The 22,546-nt window shown below is 35.4% G+C and overlaps 1 protein-coding gene across 5 annotated transcripts in view; it reads right to left on the reverse strand.

Moving 5' to 3' along the window:
* Window positions 1–929: 929 nt before the first annotated feature.
* The window catches only part of GABRA2 (gamma-aminobutyric acid type A receptor subunit alpha2), a 63,260-nt gene continuing 41,643 nt past the window's right edge, over window positions 930–22,546 (reverse strand). For all 5 annotated transcript variants that reach the window (XM_054066059.1, XM_054066056.1, XM_054066057.1 and 2 more), the window contains exons 7-10: window positions 21,257–21,400; window positions 20,336–20,488; window positions 12,049–12,251; window positions 930–8,073 (exon numbers count right to left, since the gene is read on the reverse strand). In XM_054066059.1, coding sequence (XP_053922034.1) covers window positions 7,765–8,073; window positions 12,049–12,251; window positions 20,336–20,488; window positions 21,257–21,400 — 809 coding nt within the window. In that variant the 3' untranslated portion in view covers window positions 930–7,764. The remainder of the gene's footprint in view (window positions 8,074–12,048; window positions 12,252–20,335; window positions 20,489–21,256; window positions 21,401–22,546) is intronic.

The following is a 22,546-nucleotide window of genomic DNA, read 5'->3' on the forward strand; positions in this document are numbered from 1 at the left end:
GAGCAGGGAATTTGATAGGATGATTTCCAGAGATCCTTTCCAATTTAAATTATTACAACTCTACTATAATTATCTATTCACTGCATTGATTGCTCACACACAATCCTGGCACTTCCAGATATCCCAGAAGAGCATTGCATAGCCCCAGCCCAGATACAAGGAGCCCCAAATCCCTTCTGATAAGCAAAATCACTTCTATGTTCCATGAAGAACATCTCTGTGTTCGTCACGAGAAGCTGCAGCTATACAGGAAAAGAAATGACCATCGCTGAAATATTTAGAGCCTTTCTACTGAAAGACTTGAGACTCAGAACACTCATTTTAAAGCAAACAAAACCCCAAAACCAAACTGTCAACCTAGTAGCAGTATACACAGTTGGGGTTGATTCTGAGTAAGCTTTGTTTGTGAGAGGTGTCCCTACCCATGGCAGGGAGGTTGGAACCAGGAGATCTTTAAGGTCTCTTCCAACCCAAACCATTCTATGATTCTATGACTCTACTCCCACTGATGAACCAAGCTGTCTAGTAGGAGGTTGTGTTCCACATGAGCTGGCTGTTAAGTGTATACCCTGCAGCAATGTTTTATAATTTTCTGAAAACATCAAACATTGCCCTGCATAATTTGAATATATGAGGACATTCTAGAAAGAAATAGAAATAGAAATAGAAATAGAACTCTGTTAAACTCTCACCAAGCTAAGGGATATTTTACTTCCATTATATTCTTTGCTTCCTTTGGTTAATTTTATCCTTAATGAAAAAGCACCTTCATAAAGGCTGTAATGCATTGCTTAAAAACAAAAAAAAATAAGAAAAACCCACACAAAAATCCAGAGGGAAAAGCCATGAGGGGAATTAAACATCGCTATGAGAGGAATTAAATATCAGTACTGTCAAAGCATTAAAAAACAAAAATACAAAATGTGCTATATTTAAATTAACTTTAATAAGAAGTACAAAAAGATAATGTTAAGCAATATTTTGCATGTGGTTAATAAATATTCTTCAACAGCAAGCAGAGACACGTTCAAACATAAATCCAGTAATTTTTTTTTTACATTTTAGAAAAGTAACAACTTTTTCCAGTTAAAACAAGGTCACAAATTACAGAATGTTATCATCCTTTTTAATTATTTATAACTATGAAACCTACTAAATAAGTGAACTGTCACCCAGAAGATTTTATATGACGTTGATGTTCAAGGTTAAGTATACGTACATTTATCATGCAGTTTCTTACTGTGAATATTTGTTTGGTGTTTAATTTTCTTTAAAATTATTGGTTCCATTCTTCCTGTTTTGTTATTTCTTGTTAATATACTGGAAGCATCTATTTTCAAACTCCTATACATTTTCATGCTTAAGTGACTCATTTAAGCAGATTTTTCACACAATGCATAAATGCTCTCTGACTCCTGCTCAGCTGAGAAATTGTTAACAATGCATAAATCAGACTCCACATTATATTTACTATTTTTTAAAATCAAGTATAACAAGATCTTGTGTAATCATTTCCATTAAAATTAAAGTGCCTTCAAATGTTTCCTAATCAAGTGAATATTTGGAGGGGAGAAGGTGAAGGGGTGCTATTTAGGAACTGATATTTTAACAGTTTATAGATACGGTGCATATTGTACATATGTATTCTAATAGATGTAAAATATTACATTGCATTCCGTGCTAATGCTAAGCTACACTAGCCTATAAACTGATAAATTCAGCCAAAATGAACAACCAATAAGGAATACAAAAGCAGTTGATTAAAGCGAAATCTTGTTCCATTCTCTATTTCTATCCATCCTCGACAGCATCGATAGACGGATGAAGTACTGGAAAACAGATATATGACTTCAACCTGTTGAAGCTCACCTCTTTGAATACCAGATGAATGAAAGCACTCAATGCAATCATTAAAAACCTTGAATACATAAAGACACGCTCCAGGCCACTTGAACAAGTGAAGTATTCACAACATTATATAAGAATTAAAATTTGAAAGGAAAATATAACTTTTAAATTATCCATCAATAAAAATATATTCATATATATTTATGTAGACACTAACACTAGAGGAAGAGTATACATAATCTTGCATATTTTAAAACATCCTCCAAATTCCTTTTTGTGTTATCACCTACTCCTAACTCATAGGTCTTTCACAATTTTCTTAAAACTCATTGATATATACCGAGAAGGAAACAGACATAAAGTCCAGTATTTCAGTATAGTTGGCTCTTCTTTTAATAGCTTATTTTCATGGATTAAAGAACTAAGCACCTCTATGCAAAGGAGAGCCTAGGTGTACTCCCAGGTGTACTCCCCTTATGGAAAAAGAACTTTACGGACTTCAGTGACATAGACAAATATCCTGAGGATGCTAATCAGATTTATTTCAAATTCAGTGCAATTTTTGCCCTGATCTCAGTCAGAGAGGTCAAACCTTCCAAGTTTAGCCTCTTCCAGTAACATGTAATCACAGACTTCAAAAGATGAGTTTAAAGATTCATCTAGAGAGATCTGAATCTAGAAGAGTAAATGGTTTAAAGTAGAGGAAAACAAACTTTTTATGTGATTAAAATCTGCCATTCATTGAAACAATCTTTTGAGCCTTTAGCTTCTGCTACCGAAGGTCCAAAGTGATAAAGCCTCTCTCATTCTGCCATGGCTGGAATTAAAAATTGGATTCAGAATAGAATTAATAGTTTTCGTTGTTTAGAAGTTTCAATTTTCTACAGAAATGAAGCAGAGGAGGTTTCCTTGATTAAAAAAAAAAAATTAAAATAGGGTAATGTTAAAGAGATACTTAAAGTTATATTGCAAGCTGTCAGCATTCTAACACAAGGCACACTGTCATTGGGAAGAGATGGAAAGGATTCTAAAGCTCTGCTTTCTGAAGAACCACTCCTTTTACTGGAGGCTGAAGCGTGAGCTGATTTTAACATAAAGTCACTTAATTACTTTAACATTTCAAAGTCTTAAAGACAAAAACTTTATATATGACATCAAATTATACCACAATCAGAGATTCTATTTAGATTTGTTTAGACACTTGTACATTTATCATGCTCTTTTTTTTAACTTAAGCTATCAAACTTTTTTGGCTCATTTAAAAATGTTCCCTTCCTCTGCTTTAAATCTCATTGCATTGTTTTCTAAATCTTAGCATTCTGTATCTACACATGATGGGGTATAGACAGCTTCATATGCATACTGAAAACATCTTTCATGCAAAGTGTTAGGAATGGAATTGTTAAGAAGCACAGACTTGATCTGTTTTGTGAAAGGCCAAGACAAAAATCTTGTGTACCACTAAGCTTTCAGAATAGGAATGAGAGGTATGGAGTATGGATGCTGACTATCTGTAATTAAGTGAAAGTCACATCCCTTAAGAAAATGGAACCAGAATTAACTAGCTCTACTTCATTCCTGAAGCTTCTTTTCCCCCTCCACCCTAGACGTCCCATGTGGGATGAAGCACACAACATTGCATGGTTTTCACAAAGCAGTTAGCAGAAATCTCTCAGTTTCAAAGGCACAACTCAAGTCCCTCAAGCTCAGCAGAATTATACAAGAAGTATTTCAATTTCATATGCTCTAAAAGTTACTTTCCCACAACTCCACATGGCAATGAAGGCTCACAACTTAAGTTGAAACAAAATTACATGTCACCTCTTTCAACTGCTTCTTCCTCAATCCTCTCACAATTCAACGGCACAGTAATAAAGACATTTGCTTCTTCTCTTTCCCTCTTTCCTCCCCCATACCTCCCTACCTCCTCCCAGCTGCTTCTGCTTGCTTTCATGTAGACAGTTTATGGTCACTCCACTTTTTAAAAGTCTCATCACCCCTTATGTTCTCTGTAATCTAATCACTGAGAAGAGAGGGTGATTCACTAAGGCTCCTGTTTGGTGTCTAGTGAAACTCTTTCATCCTGTGATTCTACAGGCAGATTAGCTCCTTAATTTAGCATAATGTTCAGTGATATGAGTAGTCTCCCAAGGTAAAGCTCCTCTCTCAGAACATCTACCATAATAATCTTTTCAAAGATGCTCAGCAACGCAGCTGTTACAAGTTGAATTAACCCCCATATGGAAGATGAAGGTAATTTCGTTGGCTAAAACATAATTGAGAAGTTTGCAAGCCACCCTTTTGAAAGCAATTGGTTAAGAAGTCTCCAGCAGACAACCCTGGCTGATAAATCCTACTAATCTCTATATCCTTCATGCTGTTTTATAAATTACTATCTGCATGGATCCAGAAGTACGTGCCCCAGTACTACATTGCAAACATATTCAATAAACCTCATTCAAATCCAAGTTTACCACAGTGTTATATCATACTTATTGTATTAATTTCTTGTCACATATGACACCCTGACTGAAGAATAATGAGAAAAATAAATTAGATTAACATGTCAACCATAATTGTCACTAATGGATTCCATGTACAATTCTTTGATAGTGAAAAAACTTGTGTTTGGTTGCTCATGCGCTCTCTACCTGCTTTAAGCATTTAAAACCAGCAAATTTTACTCAAATTAAATGAGAGTTCCAAGTATTTGGCATATAAATTTGTAAGACCAGCTTTAAAATCCCAGCCACAGATTCTATACTGCTAAATGGAAAGAAGGCCTAACTGTTGTCTTTTGATGTTCCTTGCATGATGCTTGCATTCACTTAAAGGTTTACATTCAAATTCACTTCTCCTGTTGTTAGTCTTACAAATTTACAAATATTACTCATATGTAGTCAGTTTACTCACCATAAATGAAACAATAAAGCAGACCCCTTTCTCCCACTGTGTTCTTTGCTTTAGCACAGTACAACTGAACTAGATGTAAAAGTGAAACTTTTCTGGTGTATGCACTCAAAAGCCTCACTGAAGGCCACAAGAACAGCATGTGGATATTTAAAATGTATTCTTTTTCACTGAGTTAATTTATATACTATATATATTTTCCTGTATTCGTGTGCAATAAATGTATCTTTAGGATGTGATAAACACCTGTTTTTTCATCTGACCAACTATTAAGCATAACACAGCCATAAGGAAAATGGTCAGTGAATGAAAAAATAATTGTACCCAACAAAAGCAGCAGCAGCAGAGCTGACTAACATGAGACAGCATTAGGCTTCTTGTGCAAACTTAAGATACAATTTTTGCATGCAGCTCCAAATTACAAAGAAGTTGTCATCCAGAGAAGAAATCTTGTTGGAGAAGACTTGCACTGTTAAAGACATTTGAGGTTCTGGTCTTGGATAAGGATGCAAAATCCTTCCTTATCAGGTAGTCCAACATGCCTCTGAGCACACTCGTGTTTGTAGTCGGGAGAGTTCTGACTGTATAGTGTCATGGAGCAATACACAACACTGTTTAAACATTGTGAAGGGTTTGTAGTGCCTGGGATATTGCCAAGGGTGAAACTCAAACCTCTGTTTCTCATGCCCCAATCCAGTGAGGTTTGGAGAATCCCTATATCTTGTTGATGTAAACAGAGGGTAAGAACTCCCACTAGGTCACAGGAAGGAGAGCTCAGCCACAGAAAACATAATCAAGCCACTCAGGTTCAAGAGCAGTTAAGCATGGGCCTCCATCAAACTATACAGTCAGAGCCCTTTGCCAAAAACATAGTGAAAAGCGAAGGGATTTTTCTACAGTTCTAATATTTACAATTATTTGTACATATGTACATATGTATATATTTATTCATACCTGGACAATGTGACATTAAAGGGATAATTTAAAATTTACAAATTAAATATTTAAAAAATGTATAATTATACCATGAAAAATCCTTTTTTTATTGCTTGCCTTCCAGCCTTATGCTCATAATCACATATTGCACTCATCCATGTTACATGGAAGATCTACATTTATATATAAATATATATGAAAATAAGGACATTATAATTTTCATGTTCTGAGTAAAGTGCTCATTTTTTAACTACTCTTGATGAGAAAGGTTTAATCTGACAATTTAATTAGAAGGATTTCAAGGGATACACACTTCGTCCATGCTTCTCCCTTTTATTTATAATTTGTGAGATCTTTATTTTACTGATGTCAACTCTGTCTTATCTATTAACTCTATTCACAATATGCATTTGTGACCTTGGCATCTATACTGTCACACAAAGTACAAAACGGAATCACATTAAAAGCAAAGAAAAAGCAAGGAAATAAAACAGCAAATTAAAGCAGTGTTTCTCTTTGTTGTTTTTAGCACATTTCCATATCTTAAGATACTCTTTTATTTTATTTTAGAAATATTTGTACAACTTTGTTAAACTCTGAACATACCTATTTTATGCACTATACTCAAGTACTGTACAAAACTGCAAGAAATGACACTATACGACCACATATGTCTCTACTAGAAGACATCATCATAAAGGTGTATCTTTTTTTTAAAGATCAACTAATAACTGCTAATGTATGTGTGAATCAAAATATTTTTGATTGGCCAAGTATACTAAAATCTAAATACAGTAACAATTATTACTTATGTTATGATTTACCAGGCCTTTAGGGGTGTAAAGAATCTTTGTAAAGGCTCAGATGAAAAACAGTTTTACTGATCAGTATTAAATGTTCATATAAAATTGAAAATGGCAGCTCCAATCTCATTATATTTGTGTATATGAACTACAGTTGATATCTACTGATGATGCATGACATTTTATTAAAAAAATAACATTCAAATCTTAGCAAAACCATTTCTAGTATACAAAGTTGTTGTAAAGTTATGTCAGCGAAATGTAAAGTTGCAATTTACAAAAGCAGCAGTAAATTTTATTATATGGACAACTTCCTGAACTGAAATCATGGTTCCTGTTTCCCTTGAAAACAATGTTTTATGAGACATAAATGGGTAAATATTTTAATGGCAGGTTTTAGGGAAACATTAAGGAAAAAAAAACCAAACTCTATTATATTGCTGTTACAATTAATCCTGAAAAATTTGAGTGCTTTTATGAACCTGAAAATAATCCACTTAAGAACAAAAGTAAAAGTAAGAAAAAAATCAAACTTTGATGAACCAGACAACCTGGATTAGAAACATCAGATAGATAAAATGGTGAAAAGAGTAATAGTTTCACTAGCAGAAGTTGGTTGATATTAGAAATTCAATAGACACTTGCTTTTCCCTGAAATCAATTAGAAGAGTTTATTAACAACTTCAAACAGGACAAAAGTAAGAAACTTGTGACTTTTGCCATACAGTAGTCTTTACTACCTCTTCAGCCTAACTAGCATCCAGAATGTTTGTGAACAGTAGAACCGTACAACTTCTATACTCTGTTATGTACACAGGTACTGCTACGGTATGAAACAATTACACCTTTTAAAAAAAAAAAAAAAAACATTTTTAAATGACAATTTCTTTCATTAAAGTAGAACTCGTTACTTTCTAGAAAAATATTTTAACTTTAAATTAAAAAAATACTGTTCCTAAATAATTATGTAGGATCATATCTTCATTTAATTGTACGGAGAGAATATAATTCTGTATATTTGAATCCTAGTTTAACAGAACTCCCCTGGGTATAACTTTTAAAGAGCTGGCTATATTTGCCATGGGTGCTATCTGTTTACAGACCCATGAACTAACACTGTGTCCCTCCTTTGGAGATACACAGACAAGACATCTATATACACTCTGTACATAATGGTTCACAGATTAGCAGTTATTAGTTGTACTGTACATAGCAAACAACCTATCTGATTAGAACGATGCTTTAAGTCCTCAGTGCAGTTCAGCATTTAGGTTGATGGTGCAAAACCAAGTAAGACAGGCTCCCTGTTTAAATATGTAGCCCAATACACTAAATTAAAAGTACCAAATAAGACTGGAAACACTATTCTAGACATCCTGTCAATTTTGCTAACACTGTTGAATGTCTTCTTTGCTTCCTGTGGCTTCGCTTCTGGCTTTGCCTTGTTGGGTTCTGCGGTTGTAGCACTCTTGGAGATGGTTGGTAGCACTGAGTCCTTGGTAATATTTGGAGCATAGTTGGCAACAGCCACTGCATAGGCATTGTTTTTCTTAATGACTGATGCTTTTTCTTTTTTCTATTGGAAGACAGCATGAAGTTAAATATTTAATATGTATTTACTAGCATAGACTTAATAAAACATCATTTCAAATATTAAAAAACCCACCCAAATAAGTATGTATGAGCACATTAAATAAATAAATACCAGGAATACCATACTGACAAATTCAAATATAAAGAAAGACACTTCCAGTTTATCCAAAAAGAACACATATGTAATAGAAGAATGTTCTAAAAAGTGCACCATCAAATGCCGTGCTCCAGTTATATCAAGATGGGTCTGTTACTGCGATTGCAGGGATAACTGGAAAAAAAATTTGCCTTTCTCTAGCTGCTTTGTAGCTGCTTTGTATCTGGCTCCTTACAACACAACTGCAAGATTTTTAAAACGTTCTCTGTTAAGAGAACTAGAAGGAGTCAATGGCTGGACTGGGAAAAAAAGGATTACCTGGCATTGTAATAAATTGAAAATTAGGCTATCTTTTCCTAGCTAGCATCATCACTATTATTTGAACATCTCATAAGATGTCACTGATAAATAAAGGAATTTCAGTAATGGTCTACATTTTTAAGAAATTCTGGAAAAATATGTGTTTACATGTATATACACTTAAGATGCATACAGAGGTCAGAAAGAGACTGCAATTAAGGGAAAGAAGCACTCCAGCCTGATAGTTGCAGCAGTGAGCTGAGAACTAGCCCAAGAACTATTTCTGATTTTCAGAAATCATTGTTTTTAAAATGCATAATAATGACAAAAAATAGGGATTTGAACCTAAAAAAATAACAGAAGATAAGAGAAGCAAGATGTAACGACAAGAATTTAATTAAGTTCAGCAAAGAGAAAATCCTGCACCTGGGGAGGAATAACCCCGTGCACCAGTACAGGTTGGGTTAATGGGCTGGAAAGCAGCTTTGCAGAAATATCTCATGGGGTCCTGGTGGACATCGAGTTAAACATAAGCCAGCAATGTGCTCTCACAGCTAGGAAGGCCAAAAGCTTTCTGGGCTGCATTACATACAGTGTTGCCAGCAAGAAAGTGATCATTTCCCTCTGCTCAGCCCAGGTGAGACATATCCACAGTGCTGGATTCAGTGTTGGGCTTCTCAGTTCAAGACAGACACAGACATAACGGAGTGAGTCCCATGAAGGATCAAAAAGATGACTCAGGGCCTGAAGCATCCGAAATACGAAAGGCTAAGAGAGCTGAGACTGTTGAGCCTGCAGAGATCTTAACAATGTATATAAATACCTGGTGGGACGACCAGACCAGATGCTTCTCAGTGATATTCAGTGGAAGGACAAGAGGCAATGGGCACAAACTGAAATACAGAATAGTCCATCTAAACATACAAAAAAGACTGGATGCTGTGAAGGTGACTAAGCACTAGAACAGGTTGCCCATGGAGGTTGTGTAGTCTTCATCCTTGGAGATACTGAAAAAACATCTGGACATGAACCTGAGCAACTGTCCCTAGCTGATCCTGCTTGAAGCACGGGGGCGGAACTAGATGATCCCCAGAGGTCCCTTCCAACCTCAGCAATTCTGTGTTTTTATGGGATTGTTTATGCTTTCAAAATGCTTTCAAAGTTCACTCAATGGCAGTCCAATGGATTGATAGAAGCAGGGATGGACAGGTGAAGAGTATAGGCTTGAATGTTTAGACACAGACCAGATCTGCTATGACTATAATGCTCTAAAATGATTCACTGTGTTGCAGCAAACTAAGGAACTTCTAATAACCTACAAGACAGAGTAGAAGGATTTTGGTTTCTCAGGATGCAAGACTCTCCAGGTATAATTTAGAAGCAGAAAAATAAATATTAGATTCAGTCCATCTCTTCCACAAAATACAAAACTAAACAGATGAAGTAATGGTGAACTTCTGTCAATCATTAGCTGATGTACTGGTTTGGTTTGATTTTTAATCTAATGGAAGTGGCACAACTGAGGGAATTCTTGTGACATTTCACATTCAGGTGCATTCTAATTTTTTATTTCCATAGGGAGGCATCTACTCCATTTCTAATTTTGGTTTTAAATTAGCTCCAATTTGATATTTATCAGGGCGATATTATCTTAATGAATAGATGTTGCGCCCCAAATACCTTGTCTCAGGAGACAGTGCCAGGTAAAAAGAAAATCTGGGATTGAGTGGGAATTCAGCATTGTTCCTCACTGGCTGAAGTGTGAAAATGGGCTGATCCTATATGTAGCTTGCGCCTGCACCTCCTTTCCTGTGATAAATTCCGTGTTGCCAGTATTTAGGTGGGAATTTCCATATAATATCAATGCAGATGACTGTCACTGAGGAAACACATTTCACTTTACTTGGTAAAGAGTAAACCTGGCTTTAGGTGCACAGATGCATTTGGAAAAATAAGTGCAAATTATGAAATCAAATTACGAGAAGAACACTCTGATCTATAACTCCTTCCTTCCAGACATACTTTGCCTATTCTTAAAAGGTGTCTGTAATAACATTAATGAGACCTACATGAGAAAGATGAAACATTTTTCATTGAGAAAATACAAATATGTTAAAAGTTCAGCTTTTTGTTAAGTCATTTTGAATAAAATAGAGAACTGGACATGACAACAATATATAAATCTTATCACAGAATGGCTGATTTTGTCATTTATAGGTAGCTTAACAACTACCTTAAACAGCTGCCACTCCTAAGATCATGCAGCAACACTGTTATATTAGTTTAAAGGAACAGTCAAAGGATGATTGAAGAGTTTATAATGGCTCCTTACATTATTACAATGCCAGGACAACATGCCAGTCTGAAAAGATGCACTCATGACATGCTGCTAAACTTGTAGTGATTCAGTATCTACTTAGAGCATGAGGGAACAGCTCCTGAAGCTACAGATATTTTCTGCCCTTTTGGAAGCCACAGGGAATTATAAACAATGTACTCATTTCCTCTCATTTTCCTTTACCATTAACTGAACATTCTGGTTCTTTATGCATTGTGCTTTATGCATTCAAATTGCTGAGAAACCATCAGTTAATTGAACTTTGCGTTTTAATCTACTATTATCATCTAGGAAGGAAATAATATTCTATCCAATTTTAAGGAGAACCACAGAAATCACAGTATTCTTTGTCAGGAGAAATCCTTTTCCATAGTTAGAGTCAGGGACTGGGATAGGACAAAACTATATAATAAAGTAAGTCTGTCAAAGCAACAAATCAGCTTTAACCATCATTTTGTGTTATTAAACTTATAAGCTGTAAAGCCTGACACAGGTTTAGGCATATCATCAGTTCATTTTTTTTATGAAACAAGAAATTCTATCAAGTTAAAATTTCTTTGTGCTAACACATCTACAATACTATCAATATCAGAAAATTAAGGCATGATTATGTTTCTATGCACTCAGACCATCAATACATCATAGGTGAAGCAGCACTCAGAATTTTGTACAACTGCTATTTAAATTAATTTAAAAATTAATTTCTACATATCATTGCAGATACGTTTCAGATACTGAAAATGTCCAAAATTTCTGGATTTTGTCATTGATAGTTTTTATATACATTGGTGTTCAGTTGTTTTTTCTGATCTTTAGTTACCAAGAAAATTGATATATATTATACCTTTCTGTAATCTTTTTCTTATTTCCAGCTCAACAGGATTAAATTAATAATAAACTGATCAACTAATAAAAGCTGGATTAAATTTTATGAATAACCAGATAACCAGTTGTATCTGAGGATAAAAGAAACAAGTCAGACAGTTCCCATCACAGAAAATCAATGTGCTCGATAACTAAATCTGGTTTATTGAGACCAAGTGAGATTAGCTACATTGTGGCAGATATACTTTTGCTCAGGACAGAAATTTAATCTACATTCTTTTGATTAAAAGCATCTTTTTATACATAAATGTATATGCATACATATATTTATCAAAACAACATGTAACAGCAGGTTTAGGGCAATTGACTGGAAATAGGGCTATTTCCTTAGCACTTACCTTATCATTCACTACACTTTTTCCATCCCAGGCCCATCCTCGTTTTGTGAAATAATTTACAGTTGCAAATTCAATTAATGCAGAGAATACAAATGCATAACAAACAGCAATAAACCAATCCATAGCTGTTGCATATGCAACTTTGGGGAGTGAATTTCGAGCGCTGATGCTCAGTGTTGTCATTGTCAACACAGTTGTTACTCCTACAAGGGGACAAAAAAACACAACATCAACAATTTTACTTGGATATTGAATGTTAAAAAAAATATAACCCAAAAAGTATATTGGTATGTTTGAATATCAAAACAGAAAATTTGCTAATCTAAGCTGGGGACAAACTGCCAGAACTATATTAAATGCTGCATCTGAAGTTGTTTTTTTGAAGTATTGTAGTTCAATTTTGTTGTCTAAATCTCCCTTTTTTAATCAGCCGAAGATCTTACTTACAGGAGATATATATATATATATATACACACATATATATAATTTTTTCCTAGCTGTCAGGACTGGTAAGGGATGAAACTAACAATTCCTTAATGGAATCAAAATATATTGCAGCATTATGGTAATAACAATTAATATGTTAATGTTTGGTGGCGAGCTTCACTGCAGTGGCAGCAGGCCTGGCACTCGTCTTTACTGACAGTATCACCCAAATTGACTTTTGTTATTAGAAATAATGATTCTCTTTTTCCTCAGTAGCTCTTCCACTAATCAACCAGTGACACAGCTAAAAACATTAACAGGTTAAGTTTTCATTCAGCTAACAGAGTTTTTTTAGAACAGCATATTGATTTGAAATGTCCGATTATTACAACTATATATTGTGTATCAAAAAGCAAGACTTGATGATCCAGGAAGATTGTTCTTTCACTGTGGCAGATACTTTACAGTATATTGTACTTAATGAAGACCCAGTAGGAAGACAGGAATTATGCTCAAAAAAAAAAAAAAAAAACAGAAAAAAAGATACATGTGAGGAAAGGAAGAGAATAACATTTTTCTGAATCAGTTTTAGCAAGCAGAAGTCCACAGCCACAAACGCAGTCTCCATTCCTTAAGTAAATCAGTTCTCCCACCTCAGGCTGAATCACACTCAGACAAACTAAACTATTCCCTTTGTGGCACACCATTAAATACATCCCCAGAATGGAAAGCATTGCAAAATTTTATAGATAGCACAGATCAGCAAACCTACACACCAACACTCCATTATGACAGGCAAAGGAGATGTCATGGCAGAAGCATTAGCAACAGCACATCACAGCTTCAACAACTACGCATTCATAAAATTGTTGTAACAGGATTCCCAAGAGAAAGTAAAGTCACTCTCCCCAAGCCAGCAATCTGTCACCTGGGTTCTGCTACATTCCGTTTTCCCTTCTGCTACAAAAGAAGCATTTTTAATCAGTCTGTGAGAGGGAAGAGAGGCAGCAATTACACCTACTCAGACCTCTTCAGGCTTTGCAATTTCCATCCCTCCTGTAAAGAACCTCTGTCTCTGAGGGAGCTACAAAGGATGACGGAGCAAAGCTAAGTGGAGTCAGCCCCAGTGCTGCTCTCCCTTGATGTGCTTCCAAAAGTCTGTGCAAGAGGGAAAACAAGGGACAGAATATATCCTGCTGAGTCAGATAGTATCCAGACACCTTGGCAAACATAACTCTTTAATCCCGATTTTTCAGCAGCCATAAATAAAAGAAGTGGGTTTGGTTGTTACACTGTTGGGATCTACTAGCCTATACAGTGAAAAGGAAGCAGCTATCATACTACATTATATGCAAATGGGTAGACAATATATTTTGTAAATAACTTATCTCTCCTAACACTTGCACAACATATGGCTTAATTATTTTCAGCACCTCAGGGAAAAGGCAGTCTATCTTACATTTAAAATTATCACATGTAAATTTTAACACAAGTCCTGAGCTGCAGATAAATCATTTTAATTACACAGAAGTATCAGTAAAGTGATTGTTTCTCAGAGATAAGGTGACCTTATCCACATGTAAGCGTATATAGTTGCTAAGGTACTCTTCTATTTAAGTCCTACCTTCAGAATAAGCTAATCTTTTGGAAGCCCCACTGTCTTCAGAAATCTAGCTTAAGATTAACTGCTGCCCTTTTCTAGTCTCAATTAAAACATCACGTATTTACATCTTGTATCTTGCTACCAGATGACAATTTCTCTAAAAAGTTCAGTCAGCCACACCACTGTGTGACCCAAATGCTAATCAAGCAGCACATTGTCAGACAATTGCCAATGTACTTGCAATTATTACTTCACTCTATAAATTTACTGATGTTCAAGCCATCACAGTCATTTAATTTGAATTGAGTGGGAAAAAATTGGACAGACAACTTAATCTGTGATACCTGTCAGTTTAGGAATCTCTAGTATTTTTATACTTGCTATTCTTCTTTAGTCAAAAGACAGATGATTTTGCACATTATAGCTAATTTGAAAAATCAGTATTATCGAGCCTTCTTTACGAAAAAGGACTAGATGGAAATAACCTGCTTCCTTGTCACTGCAAAACCTGAGAAGACTGAAAAGTTATTAACATGGAGTAATATTGTGAGTCAAGTTGTGAAAATCCCCCATATTTATTTCATAAAGATTAACTCAAAAGCCCACAAACCCCATACACTGATCAGACACACACACTGCATTATCTAATTCATAGCACTAGTGAACTAAAATTGGTATATAAAATAGTGAGCAGATTGTCCCCCTGCAATGACGTAGCCAAAACATGAGAGGAAAAATATCTTCTCCCCTAAATTATATACTACTCTGAACAGCCTTAATAATTCAACAGACAATGTAAAGCCTGCGTCATATCTCACTATGATGTAGAGTATATACAAGTGAAGAACTATCTCCTATAGCCCGGCATCCAGAAGATATGGCACTGATGGGTGCCAGGAGGACATGCACAAGTATCCTCTTGTAAGAGACCAGGAGCAGTCATCAGCCTGTCTTTAAAAAGAATCCAAAAAATATACTGTTGACATTTCCCTTCTCTGAAGTGGATCAAGCATTTTATACCTGACAGTAAATATACGCCAACATCACTTCAACTTTTGTTCTCAGCAGTGCATGCCTATAAAAGCTGAATTCTATCACTACAGGTTTATCCATCTAGATCAAAACTGGAGCTATTTGATTGCCTAGGATATTTTTTTTTTTAATGGTGCTGTTTTTGAAATAGCATCTGCTCACTGTAGAGAGGATATCCATCTCCAGGGCTGTAATTTCCAACACTTTTCACTGGCACTAAACATAGATATGTAGAAAATATCAAGTCTGTTGTATTTTGGATTCCAGGACAGATGGATACCATTCAAAATGTGTTAAGTTAGGCAGCCACCTTTGGGCAAACAGTTTCTGTCACTCAGCAATATAGAGCGCTGTCATGCAACAGCATAAGAGGTAAACTGAAAAAATAGAATTGCTTGGTGAAAAACATACAGTGGAAATTTAAGGACCTAGCACATAAATATTAAAGTTAAAATCTGTCATGATGACCAGTTTATGCCCATGTTTGTGTGCAAAAGTTAGGCTACTGCTTGACAGGGACAAGTCCTTTTGGACCCTAATTTCACCTCTCGTGTATCAACTGACTTTGAACTGATTGTAATCAACTAAATCCTGTCCTAGCCTTTCTATGTTAGACTGTGGAGATCTCCTTTGAAAATTAAGGTAAAAAATCAAAATAATGAATTACCAAAGGACATCTCTGTAATGAAAGAGATAGTTCAGCTTTGAAAATAATTTGTACAAAATGTTTAAAATATGTTCCATTTCTTATAATGTCATGCTACTCCTCTCAAAATTTTATCTTTTCATCACAGCATTTTGCAAAGGCATACTTCATAGTTGAATATACCACAAAAGGATTGATAAATTGTGGGGCTTTTTTATAAAGAAGCTAGTTCCATTGCTCTATTATTTCACTTTTTCTTTTCTCTTAACAGTGAATGCAAATGCTGTTATGTAATCAGATCACTGAACCTGGTCCAAAACCTGAATAGATTTATAAATACAAATAACATAGCAGAAAGAAAAGGCTGTTGATCCTTTTACAGAGATACAGATTTCTAGTTCATTTTATCACTCCAAGAGTAAGCAGTTTGAGGCACAAAAGCTTAAAAATTCTTGAGAAAATGTGCTCTTGAAGTATTATACCATAACATTTGGCTACACACCATACCATTTCTTTTTTACTTCCATAATGTATATGTGTTACTTGAGAATACAATACAAAAGGAGTATACATTGATTCTGCTTAGATACCAGGAGATAAGTCTGAATGAAAGAAGGACTGTAGAAAACAGCTCATGTGCTCTGTCCAGCCTTCTTACTAAAAGAACAACGCAAAGACCAGAAGGCTTTTTAAAAAGCATGAGAGATCAAGGACTAAATGCTGTTTCCAGAAAAGCTGCAGTCAGTTGCTTAAGCTACATAAACACATAGTGAAGTCAGTGCTCACACTGCTTCACTCTACCAATACCAAGCAATGGAGCAGAGTCCCCCATCGGTGGACAGCTGAGCGAATTCCCAAAGCTGAATGAAGAGTGCTATTTACCTCAGCTCCAGTAAAACTCACTTGTCATTATGTCACTATCGGAACATGAGCTAGTGTCTTAGCACATCACTGAACTGAGGAGACCCATTAGTTTGCAACCAGCTCAGTCTCTACCTCAGAGCTACAGTTTTCCACGAATGTTCACCCACCACCCATCACTAAACTGTTATGTCTACATTTAGCGGAAGTTCCCAAATAAGAAATTAGAGGATGAAAGTTGGGAGCGGTGAGATATCTCTAAAGGCACAAAAGACAGTCTGCACACGTGAAAGGAGAAGTAAATAAAGGTGGTTAAGATTTTTTTTCAACAAAATGGGAAGAGGTACTTTGTATATAGAGAACTGTTCAAAAGAAAGGGTCTATGTAAAAATAACCAGAGTACAAATTTGAACTTTTCTTATGTCTCTTTTCAGTAGCTGCACAATTTAGAAGTCTTTCTATTTCAGGCCTAAATGGCTTTTTGCTTCAAAATGTACATTAATTAATATATGTCCAGAAAAGATAAACCAAGAACAAGCAAAACAGGGAATGCAGCATAAGAATAAAACAATCACAGAGAACAGAATCCTGAAAAAAGAACATAGCTATGTGAATTTATGATTCTGCATCTTGGAACAACATACTGAAAAATAATATGATTTTTAATTTGTTTTTGTTCTTGCTCACTTTATGTACCAAAGAATATATGTCTAACAACATTCATTTTAACATTCTCATTCCTACTCCATGTAAGTAAAAACACATAGTTAACTGTAGCCCTACCAACAGTAATTTCTAAATTTTCCTGTCACCTGCATTGAATTCTACTATTCAAATGTATTACTTGTAAATGTTATGACCCATTGAAAATGAAGCAAGAATTCAATAAGCTGCACAAGATTAGTTTTGCTAATATTGCTGACACTACGTGCGTAACAATAAACACATTACTAAATGAAACAGATTGTAATCTTGCACTAAATGAAGGCATTATGAACCAGGCTTTATTCCCTTTCATTAAAATTACAATCAAATACTTTTCAAATTTATCTGCTAGAGAAAACGCGTTGACGATTTATTTCATTAACAATGATAAAACTTTCTTCTTCCAATAACTTAAAGCAAAGTTGAAACAATGTAACATTAGGCCAAAATTCATTTGGGATAGCTTAGGTCAACAATATTAAATAGATGTCATAAAGAAATGGGATTAAAGAGCTCAACTATAAAAGAATCCTCATTATACCAGGCTCTTAATGTTAACCTAGAACTTAAAACTGCGTTGCAAGAGAATAGAAAGGGGAAGGAAAAATAATTTCTTTCAAACATGAAATAATAAACACTAAATGGTGCTTTGAATAATTGGGAGTGATCTTTCTTTGAAAGGAACAGTACTCCCATAGTCAGTCCTTTCCAGAACTTGGTAGCTCTCAGGAAGGTACCTGAAATAAATTTCTCATTGATTCCTGAAAAACACTTTATCAAAACTAATACTTTCAACTTTATCATATTTTTAATACTGATATATTTATTATGTAATGCAAGGATGGGTATCTGGCAACTGAGTACCACATACGAAAAATAAAAATTAAGTACGATGAATAAAAAAGTAAAGTAACATCTCTTGCAAATTTTATATTCCCTGCTGGAAGTAGCTTGGTTTATTACTACAGAAGTTGTAGCATGGGCTTCATGTGTCACTGGGTGGAGTCTGCCTGAAAGTATCACCCAGATGAGACCTTAAGTGTACCCGCCCAGCATTAAGCGTCAAGATTAATTCAGTACAAGCCAGAAAACAGTAAGATAACTTTGTTCTGAAACTGTGGCTAACTTCACATTTTTGTAACACGTTTAAGCAGAAAACCAGAGGGTATTAGAAATCCCAGAGACAACTGCTGCCAGCAGGTGTGGAAAAAGATTGGAAGATTTGCCTGGGGCTACCTAATTAGAGAGGCCATCAGCAACCTATGCTGACAATCTCATCTAGAGTGTAAATAAATGTTAAAAAAAAAAAAAGTTCCTTAGAGGATACCCAACCCAATGGAGAAGGGTAAGCCTAAGGTGCAAATGCTGTGTGCAGGGACTGCGCTGCTCCACCAGGCAGAGTCTGGACATTTCTTGTTCTCCTGGGTTCATGGTGCCAGCCTAAGCTGTCCTGGAGGAGACAGAGCCCTGACTGGTGCATGGGGTACATCTCTGTGTCATAGAAATAGAATGCTAGCACAGAAATTGCTATCTCTTTAATATACTCCTTATGCTTAGTGAACAGATTTTTTATTTTATGTCACTGGCTGGTGTGGTTCTATTCTTGCAGCCACAACTCCCAGTTCCTTCAGGATATCCTGATAAAGGACACTGTTTATCGCCTATGTTATGCGATACCCTGAGGAGTGTAAAGCACGGGTTGCTATGCAGATATTACTCTGTAGAAAAATAGCAACACACAAATTAAACACAAAAAAATCAAGAACAAGAAAGACGCATGCAGAAAGGGATACAGCATTCCAGGAAAACTATCCTAGTGCCTTGTTACTGATGGCACAGTAAAAGAGAGAAAGCACATTTTAGGAAGAGAAGGTGAGAGACATTTTTTGGATAAATCAGTTACAGTGTCCTTAATGTATAGGAGACACAAAAAAGGGCAAAGACAGAGACATAAAAGGATTTCACAGTGTACTTGTGAGGCCAGAATACAGGAATGTGCATTTTGATTAGCAGAAATGGACAAATTCATAGAAGATTTTGAAGAAGGAAAAAAAAATATGCCTGATAACTGCCAGGGAAAACATGGTAGACTTCTGGTCCTATTAAAACCACCGACCCATATCATCTCACTTCCATACGGGTTATATTAAAACCTGCAATTCTCACAATGCTTTGTGTAGCATTTTCTCTATGAGGAGAGACAGTAAGTGCTTTGTTGTGCATCATACTTAAAATGCATTTGAATTTGGCCTATTTTTTGAAAAGTGCATGCTTTGTACTGATGACAAATCATAGAATTTTATGCAGCATTTCTGATGGCTGATTCCATACAGACACTACTTTATTTCTGTTGTGCTAGTCTCTTTTTCTTTAAAAATAAATTAAAAGACCTTTAAGTTATGCAAATAAGAAATACATTTGCTACTTTGCTTTAATAAAAAAAGAGCAAGAACTTAATTTAAAACATACCATTATTTTGTGCTGCTGAAGCTGTTCACTGCCTTATCGTACATTTCAATTTGAATTAGTGAGAAAGTTTTGCCAGACCCCCAGAATAGGTTTTCTTTTAAAGAATTGCAGCTTGCAAAGTTTAACACATTCAAATAATTAAACAATTCAGATTTCATTTGGTTAATTTCCAAATATATTTAGAAATGTGTTTATCTACCCAGTACCAAATATTTGGATAATTTCATGGTAAGCAAGACATTTCAGAAAATAATCTAAATTTACTTTTTAAATAGAAACACTATACTTTTCTATTCTCTGAAAACTTTTTCCTCTTAAAAAGAGTCAAGGATATAGGGACAGTTCTCTTGTATGTGCTAATTAAAAAACTCTAGCATTTTCAGGAGTAAGCTGCAGTTGAAAGCTGTTTGGACTAGAAATAATATCACATTCTACCAACACACTAACCTGAATGATAAAACAGCCTTTATAAAGCAAATTTCATAAATGCTTCATAAAGAACTTCAGCTGCTGCAAACAAAGGTAATGCTACTCGGTATACTCACCAAAGACTGTCCTGGCAGGTACAGATTCTCTGTTCAGCCAGAATGACACTTGAGAGAGAATGACAGTCATGATACAGGGAAGGTAAGTCTGAATCACAAAATAACCAATTTTTCTCTTCAAGTGGAAATGAGCCGTCATTACCGTATATTCACCTAGGTGCAACAAACAAAACACAATGAAAAAAAGTAATCATGTAAAGAAAGTACACTTCTCTGGTAAAAGGAAGTTTAGTTCATTTATGAGAACCAAATGTGCTAGGGTTAAATTGCACACAACACATTTCGTAGTAGAAATCATCCTAGAGAATATAAGAAAGTTTTTGAGTCTTACTCCAACTGAGCTCCAGGGAAGATCTACATTCAGGAATTTACAGGAATGGTCGTATGCCCCGACAAGAACTTCAGTTCTGCAGGCTTCTGCACCTAAGCAACTCTCTGCATTCACACAATGGCACCCTAAGAACTTACTCTACAGTCAGAAGGCAATCATGGGAGTCCTTTGCGGCCTGGCACATAGGAAGACAGTCTAGAGTCAGGTAGAATAATCCAGCGTTTAATGCCAAAAACATGATGGAATGAAAAAGTGGTTGAAACCAGCATACTTCACCATTTAGTAGACAAAAATGTGTCTTTACCATATGAAATTAAACAATTATCCAAGTCCTGAATTACAAACAAACATTAGCATTCAAGATTAAGCTTCAGATAGCATTAAAAGCAGTCACTGCGTTCACCTCTGTGAGCTGCCATCAGTGGTCACTTAGTAACATGAGAGAATCAGTAAAGTATCATACATTTATAGATTATGCCCAATATCTCACATTTTGCAAGTTTTTTCAGTAGCCTTCTAACACCACCAGCAATGCCTGTATTCTTTAGAGCAGAGTGAGTGCCTTTATCTTCAAAGTATCTTTTACTGACCTGTACTTGATTTAACAGTCTCTTTTCCAATTGTTTGGCCTAAAAGATCATACTGATTCAATCTTGATCCATCTGGTGCCACTTGTACTGAATCTGAAGCATTGTAAGTCCAAATGTATGTCACTTCTGAAGTTGTGTATGCATCTGTGGGAAATAAGAATATTTCGTCATTAATTTAAACCAAAAAGCTTCCATCAAAACTCATAGAATGAGAAGAGCTACTTCTTTCTCCAAAAAAACACACTCCAAGACCTTAAAATGTTATGCTAAAATATATGTTTGGCCATTTAAAATAGCTTTATTGTGGGATAAATGCTTATTGCAGCATGGGAACAGGGCACTCACTTTAGAAACATCTCCTCTTCTACGCTGTTCAAAAAACTCATCAGACGTTAGACGTTATATGTATCCTAAAACTCATGGTAAGGCAGATTAAAAGAACAACTGTTTGCAAGATTTAGAACATACAACTGTTTGAAAATTCATTCCTATATTGTTCTGACTTTCCATTGTCCCCACTTCCACATTGGGAGTGTAACACAAGCATTTTATTATTAGCTGAAATTCATACCTAAATATGGGAAGCCAGGTTCAGTAACAATTCCCTTAATAAACTTGTAGTAGCTCTGTGCCTTGCCCTGTGTACCCTCTTAAATTGCACTCCTTATCACGGCATCTTTTTGTGTGACATGCTGACATTAAGAAGATTGCTCTGGGGTCTGTCAAAATAAACTAGAATGAAAGCAATCAACACTGTGTTTTAAATAGCATTAATGCTTCTACAGTAAGAAAGAAAAAAGTTGAGTAAGTCCTGCAAGTTTTTCCAATCTAATACCCTACTAATAAATCAAGTATGAAAGGAAAAGGGTAGACCACTGATGGAAGAAATTATGTGTTCATTTTGATTGACTGAGACAAGTACATTTTAAGTTTTATACCATAACTGTAGTGAAGTGAAAAATAAAAGCAACATTTCTGCAGTGATACAAACATTTGCACTTGAGAAATCTCTGGAGGTCCAGAAAAAAAGTTTCTTCATGCACCCAGCTATAAAATGCATGACTAACAACATTTAGGTGGGTGGGTAGCATGTAGAGATTTTTAACGCTTCCCTTCTATCTTTCCAGCTTCCCCAAAGAAAACCAAACCAGCAGTACTGCCAATTGCTGATATGTCCCCATCATTCTTCTTGTTAGCTAAACTTTCTGATAAGGACAAAGAAAGGCAATCTATTAAGCTACAGCTTCTCCAATATATTCAGTTTGGCATCTCTCTTATGTTTAAAAATCC

Source organism: Cuculus canorus, chromosome 4, assembly GCF_017976375.1.
Source record: "Cuculus canorus isolate bCucCan1 chromosome 4, bCucCan1.pri, whole genome shotgun sequence".
Taxonomy (NCBI): Eukaryota; Metazoa; Chordata; class Aves; order Cuculiformes; family Cuculidae; genus Cuculus; species Cuculus canorus.